Source organism: Epargyreus clarus, unplaced genomic scaffold (assembly GCF_041222505.1).
Source record: "Epargyreus clarus isolate Ecla_fem2 unplaced genomic scaffold, WU_Ecla_fem_2.2 ptg000014l, whole genome shotgun sequence".
NCBI lineage: Eukaryota > Metazoa > Arthropoda > Insecta > Lepidoptera > Hesperiidae > Epargyreus > Epargyreus clarus.
The window spans coordinates 6,310,589-6,327,973 of NW_027332222.1; the positions used below are offsets into that span (position 1 = coordinate 6,310,589).

The window sequence follows — 17,385 nt, forward strand, 5'->3', positions numbered from 1 at the left end:
TTTTTTATAATTAAAGTATGCATTTATCTGTGCATTAAGCACGCGTATATTTGGTGTGTTTTGAGCGCCAGCAAATGTAAAATCTACTATTACCAAGATAGTAGATTTTACATTAATTAATTATTTTTACATTAATTAATTATTTTACATTGATTAAAATTCACATAAAAATCATTGCATACAATGTTTTTAAATTATTAATTAATTTTAATGTCATTCTTCTCAGAGAATAAATTTATTAAGACTGACAGAATTGTATTTCAAAATCAGCTGATGGCGTGCAGCGCACGAAAGTTTTTTCTTATTTGTTATAAATATGAACATTAAAAAATTAATTAATTTTTCTAATCATAGTGGCATTTATTGTGAAACATTCATTATTGATACTTATAATTTACGATTTTAGTAATATATTGAAATAACTAGCTAAGATTCTTGAGTTTACTAATATATTGGAGCCAATTTATTTTTTTCTGTATATTTTAATAACATATTTTTTATAAATATTTCAGAACCCAACAATCATCACAGGGGTCACAAAATATTATTATTGAAACTGGACGTCACCAAGATCAGTTAAACACAAGACATACTATTAATGTTATGTAAGATTTTGTAAATCTAATAGTACCAGAATATATTGAAATAGTCATCGTTATCTGGAAAAAAATCGTAATATTTTATTTTATCATTATGACATATTTAGTTCCTATCACAATATGTTCTTTTCTGCATATTACTTTTACAAAATAATGTCGATGTTTCACATCTGCCAGGCGTCCCGTGACGGCTCACATTTTTTTTTTTATAAATCTCTCAGATGTGCCGGATTCCTCACAATGTTTTTCCTTCACCGTTTAGCAAGTGATAATTAATTTCTAATCAAAAATCAGAGGTGCCTGGGAACCTCGGACCCTTCGATCGAGAGGCCGAGTTTCGTAACCACTAGGCTATCACTGCCTGAAGTATTTATGAAGTTATACGTATGAATTACCAAACTATTTTATTTTAAAAATGTGTAGGACACCTGCATAGAAATTTAATAAATCGCATTACTTATAGGTATGCAGGCGATTAATTAAATAGGAGCTGATTTTTTATGATTTTTCGTTTTGAACCATTTTTATTTAACTACGTCTAATTTATTTCTGTATATGATAAATGTTATATATAGGTATTCATAATTTACAATTAAGTTAAATCACAAACAATACTAGTGATTTAATTAAATTGTAGGTAGGCTATAAGTATTCAATAGTAAATGAGATATTCGAAAGGGATACCTACTGAAGGTCCTTATTAGAATAATTTAAATCGCTTCATAGGTTTATTATTAAAAGATTACGTTTTAAAGTAAAACAAACAAAAAAGGTGTAAACCGCTTATTTGTCAACGACAGCATAAATATCCTATTCGAATAAAATATGTCCACACGCATTTTTTCTCAAAACTTACGTAAATAATTTTTGATTTCTTTGCAATATCCATTATTAGCTAAAAGTGCAAATTATGTTTTTGCATCGTCAACATATTTGCACAATTGACGTGCAACCTACGTTTTAATCCTGGCGGCGTTGGTCCATGTAGGCCGTCACCCACATAGGACTCGATCCAAACAGGTGGGTTGTGAAATCCGCGAAAACCAGTAGACTTGCGCATTTTGACAAAAATATGTACCTATACACGCAATCCACTACTGGTTTCGCAACTTAACGATGCAAATGGCCATCGCATCGTCGTAATCGTTACTTAACAATCTTAACATTTTGTTTAACATCGAAATCTATTCATTCTGATCATTTATTCTATCGACAAGGAAAAAGGTTACGTGCACAATCCACCAAATATTCCATACCACATACATACCAATGAAGATTTGCTTTGTCATTTAGGAAAAGAATGCAAATTGTGATACAAATTTTTATCAACCTTGTCCAAATATAAAAAGAAATTGTTTTCTACGAATAAAAAATATTCAAATTTCTTATGTTAACAACGGCACCGATAAAAGAGTAAGAAAAATATGACAAAAAACCCAAACAATTACATTAATCGCCCGTCCTTGTTCCAATAAACAAGCGAAATTACACTCATAATCTTATCTGCATCGCTGGCGATAGACGAGGGATGTGAATGAATAGTTTTGAATGGAAATGTAAACGGGCACCACGTGACGTTTCGCAGGCGACAGTGCGGCGATAACGCTGACGACAAGCGCGCGTTTTTCATTAACGGCCCGACGAGTTTCCATGAATGGGTGCGCTGAATGGAAAACGCTCGTTCGCCCCATTCAGAGCACCGCGCGCCGTATAGCCGCGGCCACGGCCAGCTACGAGCCGCCACGCGCTCGTTTCCGCATCGATCAGAGTCCCGTGCCAAAAAAAATGGAAAAGGCCACCCTCGATCGCTCGGCTAGAGTCAATCATAGAATCGTTCGAGTGTCTTCACTATTCATTCATTTATTGAACTGTTTACGCACATTGATTACACGGAAACATAAATGTACAATGGCGATTCTTATTTATTTCATAAGTTTTGTTCCGCAGACAGGAAAATGGTTCAAGAATGGCAATTTAAGTGCATATGTGTGCATACGAAATTAAATGTTTTGTCCCTGTCTATCCTAATTTGATTCTCAAAGGAAAAAATAGACAAGAATATAATTAAAATGCGGATATTTGTAACATTTATTAGGTAAGGATTTCTATGCGTAAATAAAATTGTAGGGGTTCTGTAATTTCCAAAATTATATTAATTTATAATCACTATTAAAATTAAACAGACAACATATGTTTATTTTGTTTAAATTAATTTATAAAGCTAAACAGCTGAATCTAATATGAAGGGGCTTACTTAAAATCTAGATTTTAGGAACCACAGATTAGTCTAGTCTCTAGATCTTCTAGTCGTGCAGTCGACAGAGAGACAAGACCTAGTATTAAATTTAGCCATACCACATTTATTTGGGAGGTCGTATTGTCACGAAACATATATTTCCTCCCTACACTATCGCTAAAACTAATATGAATGTACATTACAAACTCAACACAACTCGGCATTTCAGTGCCACGACGTTCATGTGTGTAGGATAATAAAACACACTATTTTTATAGCGTGTACCGTACCGGTGGACAGGAAACGATAATATTATTAGAACAACCAATAAAGATTTCACTCGCGTTACTAATTTCGCCATAAATACACTGAGAATGTGCGCGTGGTGTGATAGTGTGCGTGGTGCTTTCCAAAATTGGACATTTAATATAAAATATATTTAACAGAAACGGATTATTTTTTGTTTCACTCACAGGATTTACCCTGCGACTGGGGAGGGAGGCCAGTATGCTTCCACCACGCTGCTCCAATTTATATTGGAAAATGACAACAAATTACATTAAGTTTACAAGATATGTCTGTAAGTTCAATATTGTTAACTGACAATTATATTAGTGTGTTTAAAATATAATATAAACATCTTTATCTGTTATATATTTATTTATTTATTTATAATACATTTTATAAATTTGATTACTATTTTCCTGTTTATACAACCTACAGGTAAATAGATAATTTTAGATATAAGTACTGTATATAATAAACAAAATGGATCTAACTACATTTTGAATTTGAATGTGAGAACCAATGTCAGAGATATTAACATAATACTTATAAACTTTAAAGTTACATTATTTTAGTAGCTCTACAAAAGATGTTCTACAACGCCATACAGTAATGATTTAAGAATTTATGGAATAAAAACAAAATAGGTCACGCATCGTGCATTACTAAACAAATCAAACATTAAAGACAATAGTATTTGTTTTTAAAATTTCACTTCCCGTACGTAGTTTTATTAACAGTTACCAGTCTTGTCGGAAGTACACACAATAATAACAGGCTGTAATGCATTAAAATATTACAGTTTCCACACCAGGAAACATGTATGGAACAAAGTGCAGGTATCTGGACCATTACAAATACAAGCATTGTTTTAAGGTGCGTAAAAACTAAAGCACACATTTGTAATGTAATGTATAACAACGATAAACCGTTGTTATAGGTACCTTAATATTTTTAATTCGACATAGGTAATCCATGGAAACTGTCAAAGAAAAGTACGAGTATCTACTTTGCATCAACATTGTTTTTATTTACATTAATTGAGACACAAGTTTCTAATTTCATTGTTTATACATATTGATAAACAGGCGCCAGTCTATATCAAGTTGATAGTCTTAACATCTATCCTACCCTAGTTAACTTGCAGTAGGATACAAAGGATATCTTCCTCTAGTCTAATTTTTCCAAGTCTTATTAGAATTTATTTACCATTTGTTTTAATTAAAAAGAGGTTTAAAGGAGTGTTGGAGTCATTTGATCACAATGATAGTATTTATTCTGAGAAAAGACTGATGACCACTGGGTCTCTCCTTACTTATTCCGAGAAGTCTCGTAACCAGTGGCACAGTGGTTAAATTGCTGAAGAGTCTTTGTACTGAAACTTCGCTAAACAAAAGGACGAGCCGTGTAAAACAATAATAGGTCCAGGTCAGCGGGCGCGTTGGCCGTTATCGGGAATATCGTTCGACTTATCGTATTTATAAACAAATTACTTAATGTCTATGTTTAACACCGTATCGCTTGTAAACATCCGAGAACTTGCCTCGACAGGAGAAGATATTGGTTATTTTATCTATCTATTATTAATATGTAAAACGATCAATTAAGATGATTTACAATTATTATGAATATCTTATCAAACAGAATAGTCACATGAAGTTAAGCTTATTATCTACGTTCTACTAACGAAATAGCCAAACTTCCTTGATTGAACAAAATGTCACTTAAGATTCCAAAGTCGTTGCATGTACCAACAGTGTAGTTCGGAGTAACTAAAACTACCGACCTGAGTCACGCGACGAATAAAAAGCGATAGGATTCAATTAGCGGACCGCTGGCGTTGACTAAGTGGTGGTAAGAACAAAGGTGCGGTGTAGATAAGGCGAGCTCGCCGGAAGTTACCATAAGCATACGAAGTCGTGGTTATCGCCAGGCGACTCGCATAGCATATCCGTGGGTCCAGCACTTGGATCACGAATATAATTAGAGTGCGACTATAAATAAAGTAACTGATCGATCACTAATTCATTGATATAATCAAAAATATAATATTGCAACCTGAGTTTGAAAGGGAAATGTCAAAATGAAAAAAAAAATTGATATTTTATAACAATTGTCTAGGTTGCAAAAATAGTATTCAATATACGTAGCTACGAGGGTACGTTTTTATGTTCGCGGAATGAGGGACAAGGAGCGAAAATAAAATGTCAAAATTATTTTTCTTTTTCTACATATTCTCCTGCAAGACGAATGCATTTTTCAGATCTTTGTATTAACTTATTTAAACCCTCATAAAAAAATGTTTTGTCCTTGTCGGAAAAATACGAGGAAATTGCGTCCTTTACTTCTTCGTCTGTAGAAAATTTCTTTCCACGAAGCTTTTTTCATTTTTGGAAAGAGATAATAATCGCTGGGAGCCAGGTCTGGACTATAGGGTGGGTGATTTAAAATATCAAAGCCCACCTTATGCAGGGCAGCCAGTGCAATACGGCTCTTGTGTACGGGCGCATTGTCGTGCAACAGCAGGACACCTCTGGATAATTTTCCTCGTCTTTTTTCTTTGATGGCTTCTTTTAACAGCTCCAAGATTGTTGCGTAATATTCTCCGGTTATAGAGACACCTTTATCTTTGTAATCTATTAACAAAATTCCTTCTGCATCCCAAAAGACTGTCGCCATGAGTTTGCCGGCCGATTGTGACACCTTAAACTTTTTAGGAGGTGCTGTACCCTTTTTATGCCACTGCATGGAGTCTTGTTTAGACTCAGGTTCATAATGGTGAACCCAAGTTTCATCTCCAGTAACAATTCGATTCAGTACAATATCCTTATCTTCTCCACAGAGGTTCAAAAACGCACGGGAACATTCAACGCGCTGTTGTTTCTGAGGCGGCGTGAGCATTCTCGGCACCCACCGCGCGCTGACCTTAGTCATGCCAAGATGGTCATGCAGAATTTTAAAAATGGTTGTATCCGATACTCCAACTATTTCTGCAAGCTGTTTCTTCTTTAGCCGAGCATCTTCCAGTACTAATTTTTCGACTTCCGCTATCGTTTCCGGAATGGTCACCTCAACAGACCGTCCTGGTCGTGGGTCGTCTTCAAGTGAATCCCTGCCTTGCTTAAAAAGGTTGTTCCACTTGTAAACCGTCGTTTTACCAGGGCAAGAGTCCCCGTAAACCGATGACATCTCTTCCATTATGATTTGCACAGACTTTCCTTGCTTGGTAAGGAACTTTATAACGGCGCGATGCTCGATTTTCTCCATACTTCCAATTTTCTTCCGGATTGAGTTGTTTAATTGTCGATAGTTTTAAAACTAATGATGCAATTGTGATAAAACTTTATATTTATACTATTTATGAGTCACTTAACACGTACCGCCCTTAACGAGCCCGCTATCCCCCCTCCAACACTGCCATTCCGCGGACTTAAAAACGCACCCTCGTAAGAACCATCCAGGTTTTGTGAGAAATACTTTATTAAGTACTTATTAGTAAAATAAAATAACATTATCAAAATCGGTGAAGTCAAGTAGAAGAATTACGAATACACGCACACCAGATTTTTATTACATGCTACTAGGTAACAAGCTGCACGATAATATAACATAGTCGTTCTAATATACGTGATCATTAAGCTCAGTTCATTATAATTTATCTATCGTGTAGCCAGTATTAAAATAGTGGCCATAAAACTTTGTTACATTATGCATTACGTACGAAGGCTCATAATATTACTCTATACCTCATTCATACCCTATCCAGTCGGTGATACTACTTGATATATTAGTGGTGTCATGCAAATGCGTTCATGTATCGACGATTTATGTACTTCAGGTTGTCAACTTATGTTCTACTATTAGTACTACTTTGACAAGTAAACATGCGCCTAGGTACCACGTAATGTAATGTATCGGAAGATATTGTGATTAGAAAAGCGTTCCTATTCATTGCAACTGTATTATGTGTACAACTTGTCGGTGACTCCACAGAACACGAAATGGTCAGTAAAATGGAAGTAGAAAGTGAGTATGCAGTCCACGTGGCAGTAAATAAATAAGTAGTCACTGCCGTCCATAGACATCAGAATCTGTAATCAACTCAATACAGAATCTGGTTTCTTTTTACCTGACGCCGATCACAGTTACATTGCTATTTCTGAGGACTAAGATGAAGAGAAGGTACCTATCGTAAGTCGGCCGCCATCAAAACCCTACCACAATGAGGAGCAACTGGCTTCACCCAAGGAATGGGAACGGCGGTGGTATCTATTACTGGGTCGAATCATACTGGTCCTCCACCTTTCAAAAAGGTACAAACTCTAGTTTCCACTAGGTTCATTGTATCCGATAGAGGTACGGTGGTGGAGCCGGGCGGGTCGTGGGTCGCGCCCCGGAAGGCACACTGCACTCTTATCTCCGCAGACACACTTCGCCTTATCGTGGATTTATGCGCTCGCGCCGCTCCGCACACAAATCACTCATCTATATACCGACGTCAACATCTACTTCTATTTAACAGTTTTCTTCCCTAATTAACAACGTTCTAACATTATCAAATATTTTTTGTTCACAGGAGGAAATCTTCCATTCTTTGTAATGGGACATTTTCTGTTTTAACCATCGGGATACTACAGTCACCATTCCATTGCACATACAGTAATCTAATCTATGGTCTAGATTGAACTGTTCTCTTAAAAACCCTATGGTTTTCATTTCCCATTTAGATCTTCATGATAGAAATAGTACATTACAATACGAGGACGAAAAATTTTTTTCTGACAAGTGTGAGTTTGCAGGCCGAGCCGCAGGCGAGGACTGCAATCACACGAGTCAGAAAAACATTTTTCGTCCGCGTGTTGTATAAAATTTTATATTACGGGGTCGGAAATGGGGGTTTTGCGCACGCGAAGCGTGCGTAAAACGTCCATTTACGCACGCCGTGATTTAAACATTATTTTAAAACAATCACAATAGAGTAATTTTGTATCATGAAATGTTATTTGAGTAACTTTTATCGAGTCTATCCACATAATTTTATCTGACATTTCGAGCCACAAAATCTTAGAGTAAAACTCATAATCAAATCATTTCACTAAATTAATTTCAATAATTACAAGCAATATTGCAAAAATGCAAAAAAAAAACATTGAAAAGTTGTAAACTTCTGGCCACCATAATAATAAATGAAATGTTATTCACAAATCACTTGTTAATCTTTGCCATCTTTAGTGACTGCGCTACTGCTGCCGCTACGGTAATGTTTTTGTGTGCATGTTATTATGTATGCCTAATTCTTTGGCATGCCTTCCAGCCCAAAGAATTTGATATATTGTAACATATTAGGTGTCGTTGGATTTGTCTATTTCAATCAAATATGAAACCATTCAACTATATTGGGATAGCATTAAAACACAATTGGCCCCAGGATTACTCATTATTTAGGAAAAAAAATGTTTGTAAGTTCAATAACTTCTTCAGTAAACATACACTAATTTTTAAGATTGAAGAGGGTAATGTCTTTCGAGCATATGTATATCTCATGCGGCACATCCTGCAGCCTAAACGGCTTACTGAATTTAACATAATTTAAGGCAGTGGATATTTATTTTTATTCACTAGTAATACTTGTACTTTTAAAATTTACTGCACTATCTTAGACAATATCTGAAATTATGCCATACCTAACAGATTCTATATTTTTACCACGGTTTTATTAGTTTGAATGTAATGTATTCATGTAACAGATCTTTGAACTCGATTTATACCCACTTTGAAGGGTCTGATTAATTTAAAATTTTTAACCATTATTAAGAACCGATGACAACATTAAATTTTAATAATTTTATCCCATTCTCCTCATCAGGATCATCAGGAATCAGGATTAACAATTTTCCTGGTGCGGTTTTAGCATGGTTTATAGTTTTTAAACTATAATCTTCTAGATGAGTTGTTCACTACAATTTTGTATATCTTGTTTCCCATACATATTGATATTGTTATGCATTTTACTATCTAAAAAACAGGTCAATACTTATATATATATCTATAAAATTAGTAGAAATACTCTACTTTATATCAGTATCGACAACTCAATGCCATCAGAGAGTTGGGCTCTAAGGCTCTAAGAACACTATATTGTCAAAATCTGTGTACTGTAAGCACATCAATGATTTTTATATAGGAAGCTTGATCCAGCCAATGAGTACCAAACTTTCCAACACATTGATGACAAAAAGGTCTTACTATAAAGATATTTAAGGATGCAGAAACTAAAATTAATGGAAAATTGGTGGAAGAACACTCATGGACCATAAGTACATCACTGTTAATTTTAAGGGAGTTTAGGTTTTTTTATTTCTACCACAAGGTCACGGACAGACATTCAGTACATGATTACTGAGTTGGTAGAAATGGGACTTCAGCTTCTTAGCCCTCCCCTACATCCGCAAGTGTCTGTGTACTTACATACCCAACTTTATAGCTTTTAGACTTTTGGCTCTTAAAAATTTAATTCTCCTTCACCATTATAAACAAGCAATATATAATTATATTACAGTACAAAATTACTTATGTATATTTTTTGTACAAGATAAAGTTGGGTATAGTTTTCTGATTGAATTTGTATTTTAACATAAAATGGAGTGTACTCCATCAAACCGTTATGAATTAGTACAGATATTTTATTCTACAGGACATCATTATTATTGCTTTGAGTAAAAAAATATAATTATATAAAACTTATTTTTAAAATACACATTTTAACTAACCAGAAAATACTTATTTTTTAATTCTGCTTATTTTTTTAGCAAAAGTAAATTGGTAATAAGAAGAAAAAAAAACCTGCCTCTGTTATGTTCTACTGTTAATTTTTTCTAAGTGGTAATGTCATAGAGGAAATGATATGCACATGCATACAATGTGCATATTCTTGTAAACCAGTTATACAATATTGTGCAGTAGATATCTAATCTAATATGATCTAAACACGAGTTCATTGTGTTCACGGCGGTTCATTCATAAACTGTGCGCGAACTGTCAAATCAGCTTACGACAAAAACAAAGGACTACTTGGCGGCTGCGAGGTGCCACCAGGGGCACCGTCTGCACACCCGCCTGCCGACACCCTCACCTACACGTTTAATTACTCCCAATCTCCCAAAAACATTTCCATTTACATCTGACTCAGAATCCCTATAGTTCTTTGGCACCACCTGTTCACCACAGTTGACAACAACACTTTCCACGCACCGTAACCGAATCACGACAACACTAAATTATTTTAGTAATCGAATAATTTCTCAAAATAGAAGGAATTAATGTAAAGAACTCAAAAATTCAACATACCGATCTTTATTTTCAATCTTTCTTCAACTCGCACTTTACGCGTTTCGTCCGCCATGTTAAATCCATAACTGTTTATCTCTTTCATCCGCTGTTATCTCTTTCGGAACGAGCCCCTCGGCCGGCTTGTCCCGCCACTTCCGGACTGTCGTAATGTTCTACTTGAGCCTGTTTTCAACGAGTCAGAGATGACTGGGTACTTCCAATCCGAACACTAGAATGCACGCTAATCGTTTTTCGGAAGCACATTTCGATTTTATTCCTATGCACACGTAAAATCGTGTGAATTTATGCATACATTGCGCATGTGCTCTGTATTTGCACTTTATTTTATCAATGAATGCACTTCAGGTCCAATTAATGGGAATATTCACTTCACTGAATTATCTATCACACAATAAATACACACGTTCAACTGCTGACTTCGACTTAATGAGTTGTAATTTGATTTACACCACACTAGTCAATAAAATATTTTGTCTCATTGAATGAACAAAAAGTATGAATGGACAATTACGTCACGTCACGATACTGCGCCTGCGCGGCATTAAGACTCGCGCGCGTATAGAGACAGACAAAGACAAACTATCACATCACAGCACAGCACAGGCGCGCACCAACCAACGACCGATCCATTCTTGTTCTGTCTGTTTCTGTTCATTTCGTCTCGCTATGTCATGACATGAGTCATTGTGATTGTCAAATTAAATGGCATTTTTTAAATACCATAGATAAGTAATCAGTTATCTGTATCAAAATATTAATTGTGATAAAAATTGTGCAATATTGTACTAAGCACTATATGAAGCTGAGTCATAAACTAGTAATAAAAACTTTTATTTTATGATTGAAATTTTATTTCCTGTAATGATATTAAAAAATAACTTTATACTTTCGTCCCAATATAACTATATATTTTTAATTATTTATAATCTAGATTTAATTTATTCAACATGAAAGTACATTAGTATAGTCCATGTAGGATAATATATCTATGAGTCTGTTGCTAAGTTATCAAAACTACTTAAGAAGTGGAAAATGTAAAGCGTTAATAATTCTCGTTAATTATTAAGGTCATAATTTCATAAAATTAACGTAAAAACTAAAACTATTTCTGTGGAAAATTAAAATTTAGTTCATGAAGTTGACATAATTGATAATAGACATTAGAACATAGCTGTTTCCGAAAATCGCCACACGCATAGAAAAGTTTGTTCTACTAAAAATAAAAACGAACATAATGTAGTCTGACAAACTTATATGTGCGTATGATGGTATGGAGGGTAGAGATAAGGGAAAACATCTCGTACGAAGGATCTGTTAAAAAAGTGTCCAGCTGTAAGCAGCAAATAACAAATTCGAAAACCGTAAAAATGGCGCTAGTATAGCTAACGGGTGTGACATTAAGATAGCAGCAGTTGAATTATGTCGTATTATAATTTATTTCCTTTAATTTTAGTTTAATTAGTATAAAATCCAGAATATATTTTAAAATAATTATAAATTAAATTAACTTCAAGAAACCTTAACTTGCGTTTTTATTTATCTATACGGTGTACATTATTTTTGACAGTAATGTTGCCTGAATTGAAAAATATATTTAGGAAATGGCGAAATGCAAATTGTGCAAGTGCAACAAATATATCGTTTTCGATGTTTTCTCGTAATAAGTAGTTTTAAATTGTAAGATTTTCATTACGAATAGACTACGCGAATTAAATCTCTGTGTGATTAGTGCTAGGACATTCTCGTGTTAGATTTATAAGATCGTTACTGGATATACGGTGCCTGCTTGGTGGAATTTATGCAATGGTATGTACATACAGTTATTGATTTCTGTTTGAGCATGTCAATATTGATTACTTGTTATTTAGTTCGTTGTCCCTAATTTCACGGGAATTCGTCTTTGTCTTTCCAGATGAGTTGAACCAACTATTCAAGTGTTTGTTTTCGCGACTGCAATTGGTGACAGGAAGAGCATAATTCAAGAGTTAAGTAATTTTAACAAGACTTCTCGTGACATTGAAATCAAGATGAATGATTATTATTCTCACGTCGATAAGAAACTAATATACATTCCCGAGAGTATACCAGGCCCCATAGAAGAGAACAAGGAATATGAAGACTTGATTGATCATTACAATTCTCAGATTACAAGCAAGTGTACATGCGAAATATGTACTGAAAGTGATTGTAAGTGCATTCAAAATTCTGGGGGATTGAACTATGTCGTTGAGGGCAGAGGCGATAAACGCCAGTTTAAGTTAAACTACGAGAAAAACAGCAAAACATACCCAGTCATTGAATGCAATGATTTGTGCTCATGCCTCAATAATTGCATGAACCGTGTTGTGCAGAAAGGCCCTATCGGAGGACTGTATGTGAAACCCTGCAAGCTGGAAGGCAAAGGTCTTGGATTATTTACAGAGAACTTCATCCCAGCTGGTGTCTTCATATGTGAATATGCAGGCGAGATCATCACCTTGACAGAGGCAGCAAAGAGACATCAGTCTAATCAGTCCCAGGGCAGAATGAATTACATTTTCTGTTTGAAGGAGCATGCCAAGAAAAAGATTGTGCACACTGTCATTGACCCGAGCCAGTTTGGTAATATTGGTCGCTACATCAACCATAGCTGTGAGGCCAACTGCGAGATTGTACCAGTCAGGATAAACTGTCCCATCCCTAAACTTGGCGTGTTCAGCTGCACAGATATTTTGCGAGACACTGAAATCACTTTTGACTATGGGAGCGACAGAGTGGACAAAGGTGTCTCAATAAGCACAAGATTGACACAAGACAGGAAGGTGTGTCTGTGTGGCAGCGAGAAATGCAGAGGTTTTCTTCCCTATGATGCTTAAGTAATGCACAAAGAATATAAGACTGTTTTATTTTAAATTTTATTCACAATGCCATTGATGTATGCTCTGATGTTAGTTGGAAAAAAAAATGACAAATTTCATAGAAACCTTTCATAGAAGCAAGAGAAAAAACATTCCTATGCAAATTTTCCATGATGCTTTTAGAAGTAATGCTATACTTCTTTAATTCACTTTTTACTATGTAGTTGTTCGAATATTTGTAATGAATGTTGTCTTAATAGATTTCTATTATTCAGGCATTGTGTCTTTTCTAGTCTCTTAGTCGAGATTATAGGATAGGAGAAACATATGTAAGATATTAGTTTTGTTAAACCCCTATTATAGAATTAATTTATTTAGTTTATATTATTTATGACTGACTATATTATAGTCACTATCGGTTCCCATTGTTATTTTTTTAATTGTGTTTAATCTAGTTACTTGCCTAAAAAGTTTAAGCTGAATTGTTTTACTTTTAATTCTTTACAAAAAATTATGTGAAATATGTTGAATCTTTTGTACTGATTATTATTGTGAAAAGAGGCCTCAGTTTAAGATTTATTTTAAGTTTTAAGAATATCTAGTTACCGTTTCTTACTATATACATAGAAATCAATTTTTAAATGTAGTACATGTGAAAATATCTGTCTATTTATTATTAACCTAAACAGTATTGTATATAGTATACTCATGAGCCACTATCAGTAGACAAGAATCCTACAAAACATGTTACCAAATTGCACATCTTATAGCTTTTCCCTCCCATTTAGGTGCCATTGGTAAAGTCAAAAATTAGCATTATATTCATATATTGAAATTAAATCTAAATGTTTAGTATTATATCAACATAAGCAATTAATATGTATGTAGAAGACAAAAGGTACCCAAATAGTTGGTATTGAAAAAGTTTGAATCCAGCATAGACTACGTGGTCTGTGACATCTGTTATTTAACTTAATCAATTTTTACCCACTTTGTAGTATGTTAAAGTTGAAACTTTCACATACTTTAATAAATAATCTTAACAAAAATGGGTTAAGATTATTTATTACTCATAAAAATTTAGATGCCTGCGACAAGAACTTTGAGAAAATAGTGTGACGTTATGATTGTTTATTTATTTACTAAGGTTATTTGTGGGAATATTGGAGATGTGATGAAATTGTAAAATTGAAATTGTAGAATATATTCGCCATATTCTCTAAAATTTGTATCTCATCACATTACATAACACTCCATGAGAATGAGCATCATTTTTGAAATGACATCAAAAACGGTTTACAGTTTCAATTGTATAGTTTTACACCAGCTCCTATATTACTCGTAAGTAACCTTACTTAATTATATGAGCAATTATTGTGTATGTAGAAATGATAAATTATATCCAAGTAGTTGGTAATAATATGTACCTATTATAATTATTTAATTTAGACACGTAGTGTGAAATTATTCAAGATAAAAGAAAACAAACATTTTCAAAATGTTTTATTGGCTAAAATAACTTTATGCAGTAGTTTGACTACTTTTAGTTATGAATTTTGATTTTGTTATTTATTTTCATATCAAACCTCTTGTAGTGTATGTATTGTTGAAAGTTTCTAGAATCTCGGTGACAGTTTTATGGGAACTAATATTAGTGCTTTATTCGTACTAAAGTAAGAGGCATATAAACTGCATTAATATTCAATGAATAGATTTCATTGTCATTAAATATGTAACATTTTTGACTTATCTAAATTTAATTTTAAACACCTACATAACTCCTAAGCGAGTCTTATAATATTCAGTTTTGAAGGAATTGATACCTATCATTGCTATGTAACAATCTATATTGACTATCTGTTTATTAAATTGGATAATGCTGTTAATCACTGAATGTCATTGTTACGATAAAATTGCATTAAACTATTTACTGTGTAAAATAGAGGTCGATGTTCAAACCATTAATAAAAATATATCGAATAATTATGTATATTACTTTCATTTCGATCCTATTTTATTTATGTAATACCTAAGTGCACTCTGGTGTTCTCTTGCGTCTTTCTATAGTAATAACGTGAACATATTTTGGAGTAAAAAATAGACATTATTAGAAATTTCCTCTAAAAACCTGATCTGTATGTGTGTGAGTCGCCTGTGACATGTGTGTGACGCGATCATATAGTGAAATTCGTCAAATTCTTAGTGCTGTTTTGTTTGGTTTGGTATTCCCAGTAGTGCGCAAATCACAATATTACGCGGTCATTCTTCGAAACAGAACACTCATTTAAACATTGGCATACCGTAAAATATAAAAAAAGTAGTTAAGTAAGTATGAGTCCTTGAGAATGTGAGATTTTTTTATGGCGATACCAGTTAGTTTCAAGCTGTTTTTATTTTAAATATTTGCAAACATTTGTCGTAATAAGCACAAAATAAAAACGAACATAAGGCAATTTTCATACAAAGCGGCCTCGAGCAACGCATCCATAGGCACCGTTCACCGACATGTTATCTCGGGGGGACTCGGGCGCGTACGTGCGCGACTGTCAGTCCGCTTCTGATACGTGTTTGGAACTGTTTTGTGCAAGAAAATGGAGCAACAAAAAGAGTTACCGTAATTGTGCAGTGCACGGTTGTTTTTTAACAATAAACTCTGAATTTTCCTTTTTCTAATCTACCATTTTTTAACTAAGAGTTGATATTTTTGGTGATCATGACTATCATGTATAAATATAAGAAAATGAAAAAAATTAAACTTAAATCTTCCTTTATTTAAATTGTAATAAACAATATAAAAAATATAATAGACAGTTTTAAGATCCGTATCCGGATCCTTATCCGCGGATATACACTTTTAATGATCCGTCACATCGCTAGTAACGAAATAACTGGGGATAGATGTTGAATGATCGATGATATATAGGTAAGGCATACATCATTGTATGTAGGCATTGAGCACCCTAAATTTTCTGATAAATTTTGTAAGATTTTGTCCAATTCTATATAACAACACCATCTATTATAGCAAGCTTAAAGATTTGGCTGACCCCAGGTTCTTATCAAACGTTTCTGAGTAATGTTGTTGTAATTAATTTTGTTGTAATCTTATTTCTAGTAGTTTTGTAGATAGTATTTAAAATGCTCAATAACAACAATTATACCGAATTGCTTATATATGTATGGCGCAAGAACCTACATTCGTGAAAAAATTAAAAACCCCTATAAACGCGTTTAGCTGTTTTTCAGATAAGCCCGAATATAATAATATAAACCACTAGGTTTTACAACTTAGTACGCGTAGATCATAACATAATATAATAAGTACGAACTTTAAAATACTATTTTACCCAACCAACCTTTCTTGTTTGTTTTTTTCATTAATTATGACCAGGAATTTTTGAACCCTTTGTGGTTCGACTCCGGTGGCACCACCGCCACACCTATTTCTACCTCAAAATAGCAGTGGTCAACGCTGCTGTGTTCTGGTTTGAAGGGTGTGGTAAGGGAAACATACTTTACCGAGGCATTCCAGCTTAGTCCTCAGGAATGTCTAATCCTACCTGTTTGATTACAGGTTGATTTACAGTTGATTACCTTGGTTGATTACAGATCCATGGGCGGCAGTAGCCACTTACCATCAGGTGGACTGCATGTTCGTGTGCTACTACTATATTATAAAAAAAGAAAGCCAAATACCTACCTAGTTTTATAGAGATTGGCTCGACATTGGCGAATTTTGAAACAAACCCGGGGTGAAATATGAAAAAAAAAGTTTTTACTGAGTGCCTATCAGTCAGTCAGTCAGTCTCAGAACTCCAGACTGCCAATTTCACCATGACAGCCATTAAGTGGCACATTTGTCAGCCGTTTAAGCCATTTAATGGCTTCCTTCAATTACAAAGCGGTGAGATATCTATAGTTATCTATGGCCTAAACTAATTACCTCAAACTTACATATGAAAGAGTTAAAAAGTTAGGTTAAAATTAATTGGGCTCAATGATTGTACGTAATCGACTGGGCTAAGAAATATTGAAGATGTTTGGATTTTTCTAATGAATACAACAATAACGATAAATT

At 34.0% G+C, this 17,385-nt stretch overlaps 2 protein-coding genes across 2 annotated transcripts in view; one reads left to right on the plus strand and one right to left on the minus strand.

Moving 5' to 3' along the window:
* RasGAP1 (Ras GTPase activating protein 1) overlaps positions 1 to 11,150 on the minus strand; it is a 42,057-nt gene extending 30,907 nt beyond the window's left edge. Inside the window, exon 1 of the mRNA XM_073079650.1 lies at positions 10,468 to 11,150. Within this exon, the coding sequence (XP_072935751.1) occupies positions 10,468 to 10,552 (85 nt within the window). The 5' untranslated portion in view covers positions 10,553 to 11,150. The remainder of the gene's footprint in view (positions 1 to 10,467) is intronic.
* A 901-nt stretch (positions 11,151 to 12,051) lies between these two features.
* LOC140747313 (probable histone-lysine N-methyltransferase set-23) lies at positions 12,052 to 15,295 on the plus strand. The gene is made up of 2 exons (XM_073079651.1): positions 12,052 to 12,276; positions 12,383 to 15,295. The coding sequence occupies exon 2, from the start codon at positions 12,498 to 12,500 to the stop codon at positions 13,323 to 13,325; it is 828 nt and encodes a 275-aa protein (XP_072935752.1). The 5' UTR covers positions 12,052 to 12,276; positions 12,383 to 12,497; the 3' UTR covers positions 13,326 to 15,295.
* The last annotated feature ends 2,090 nt before the right edge of the window (positions 15,296 to 17,385 follow it).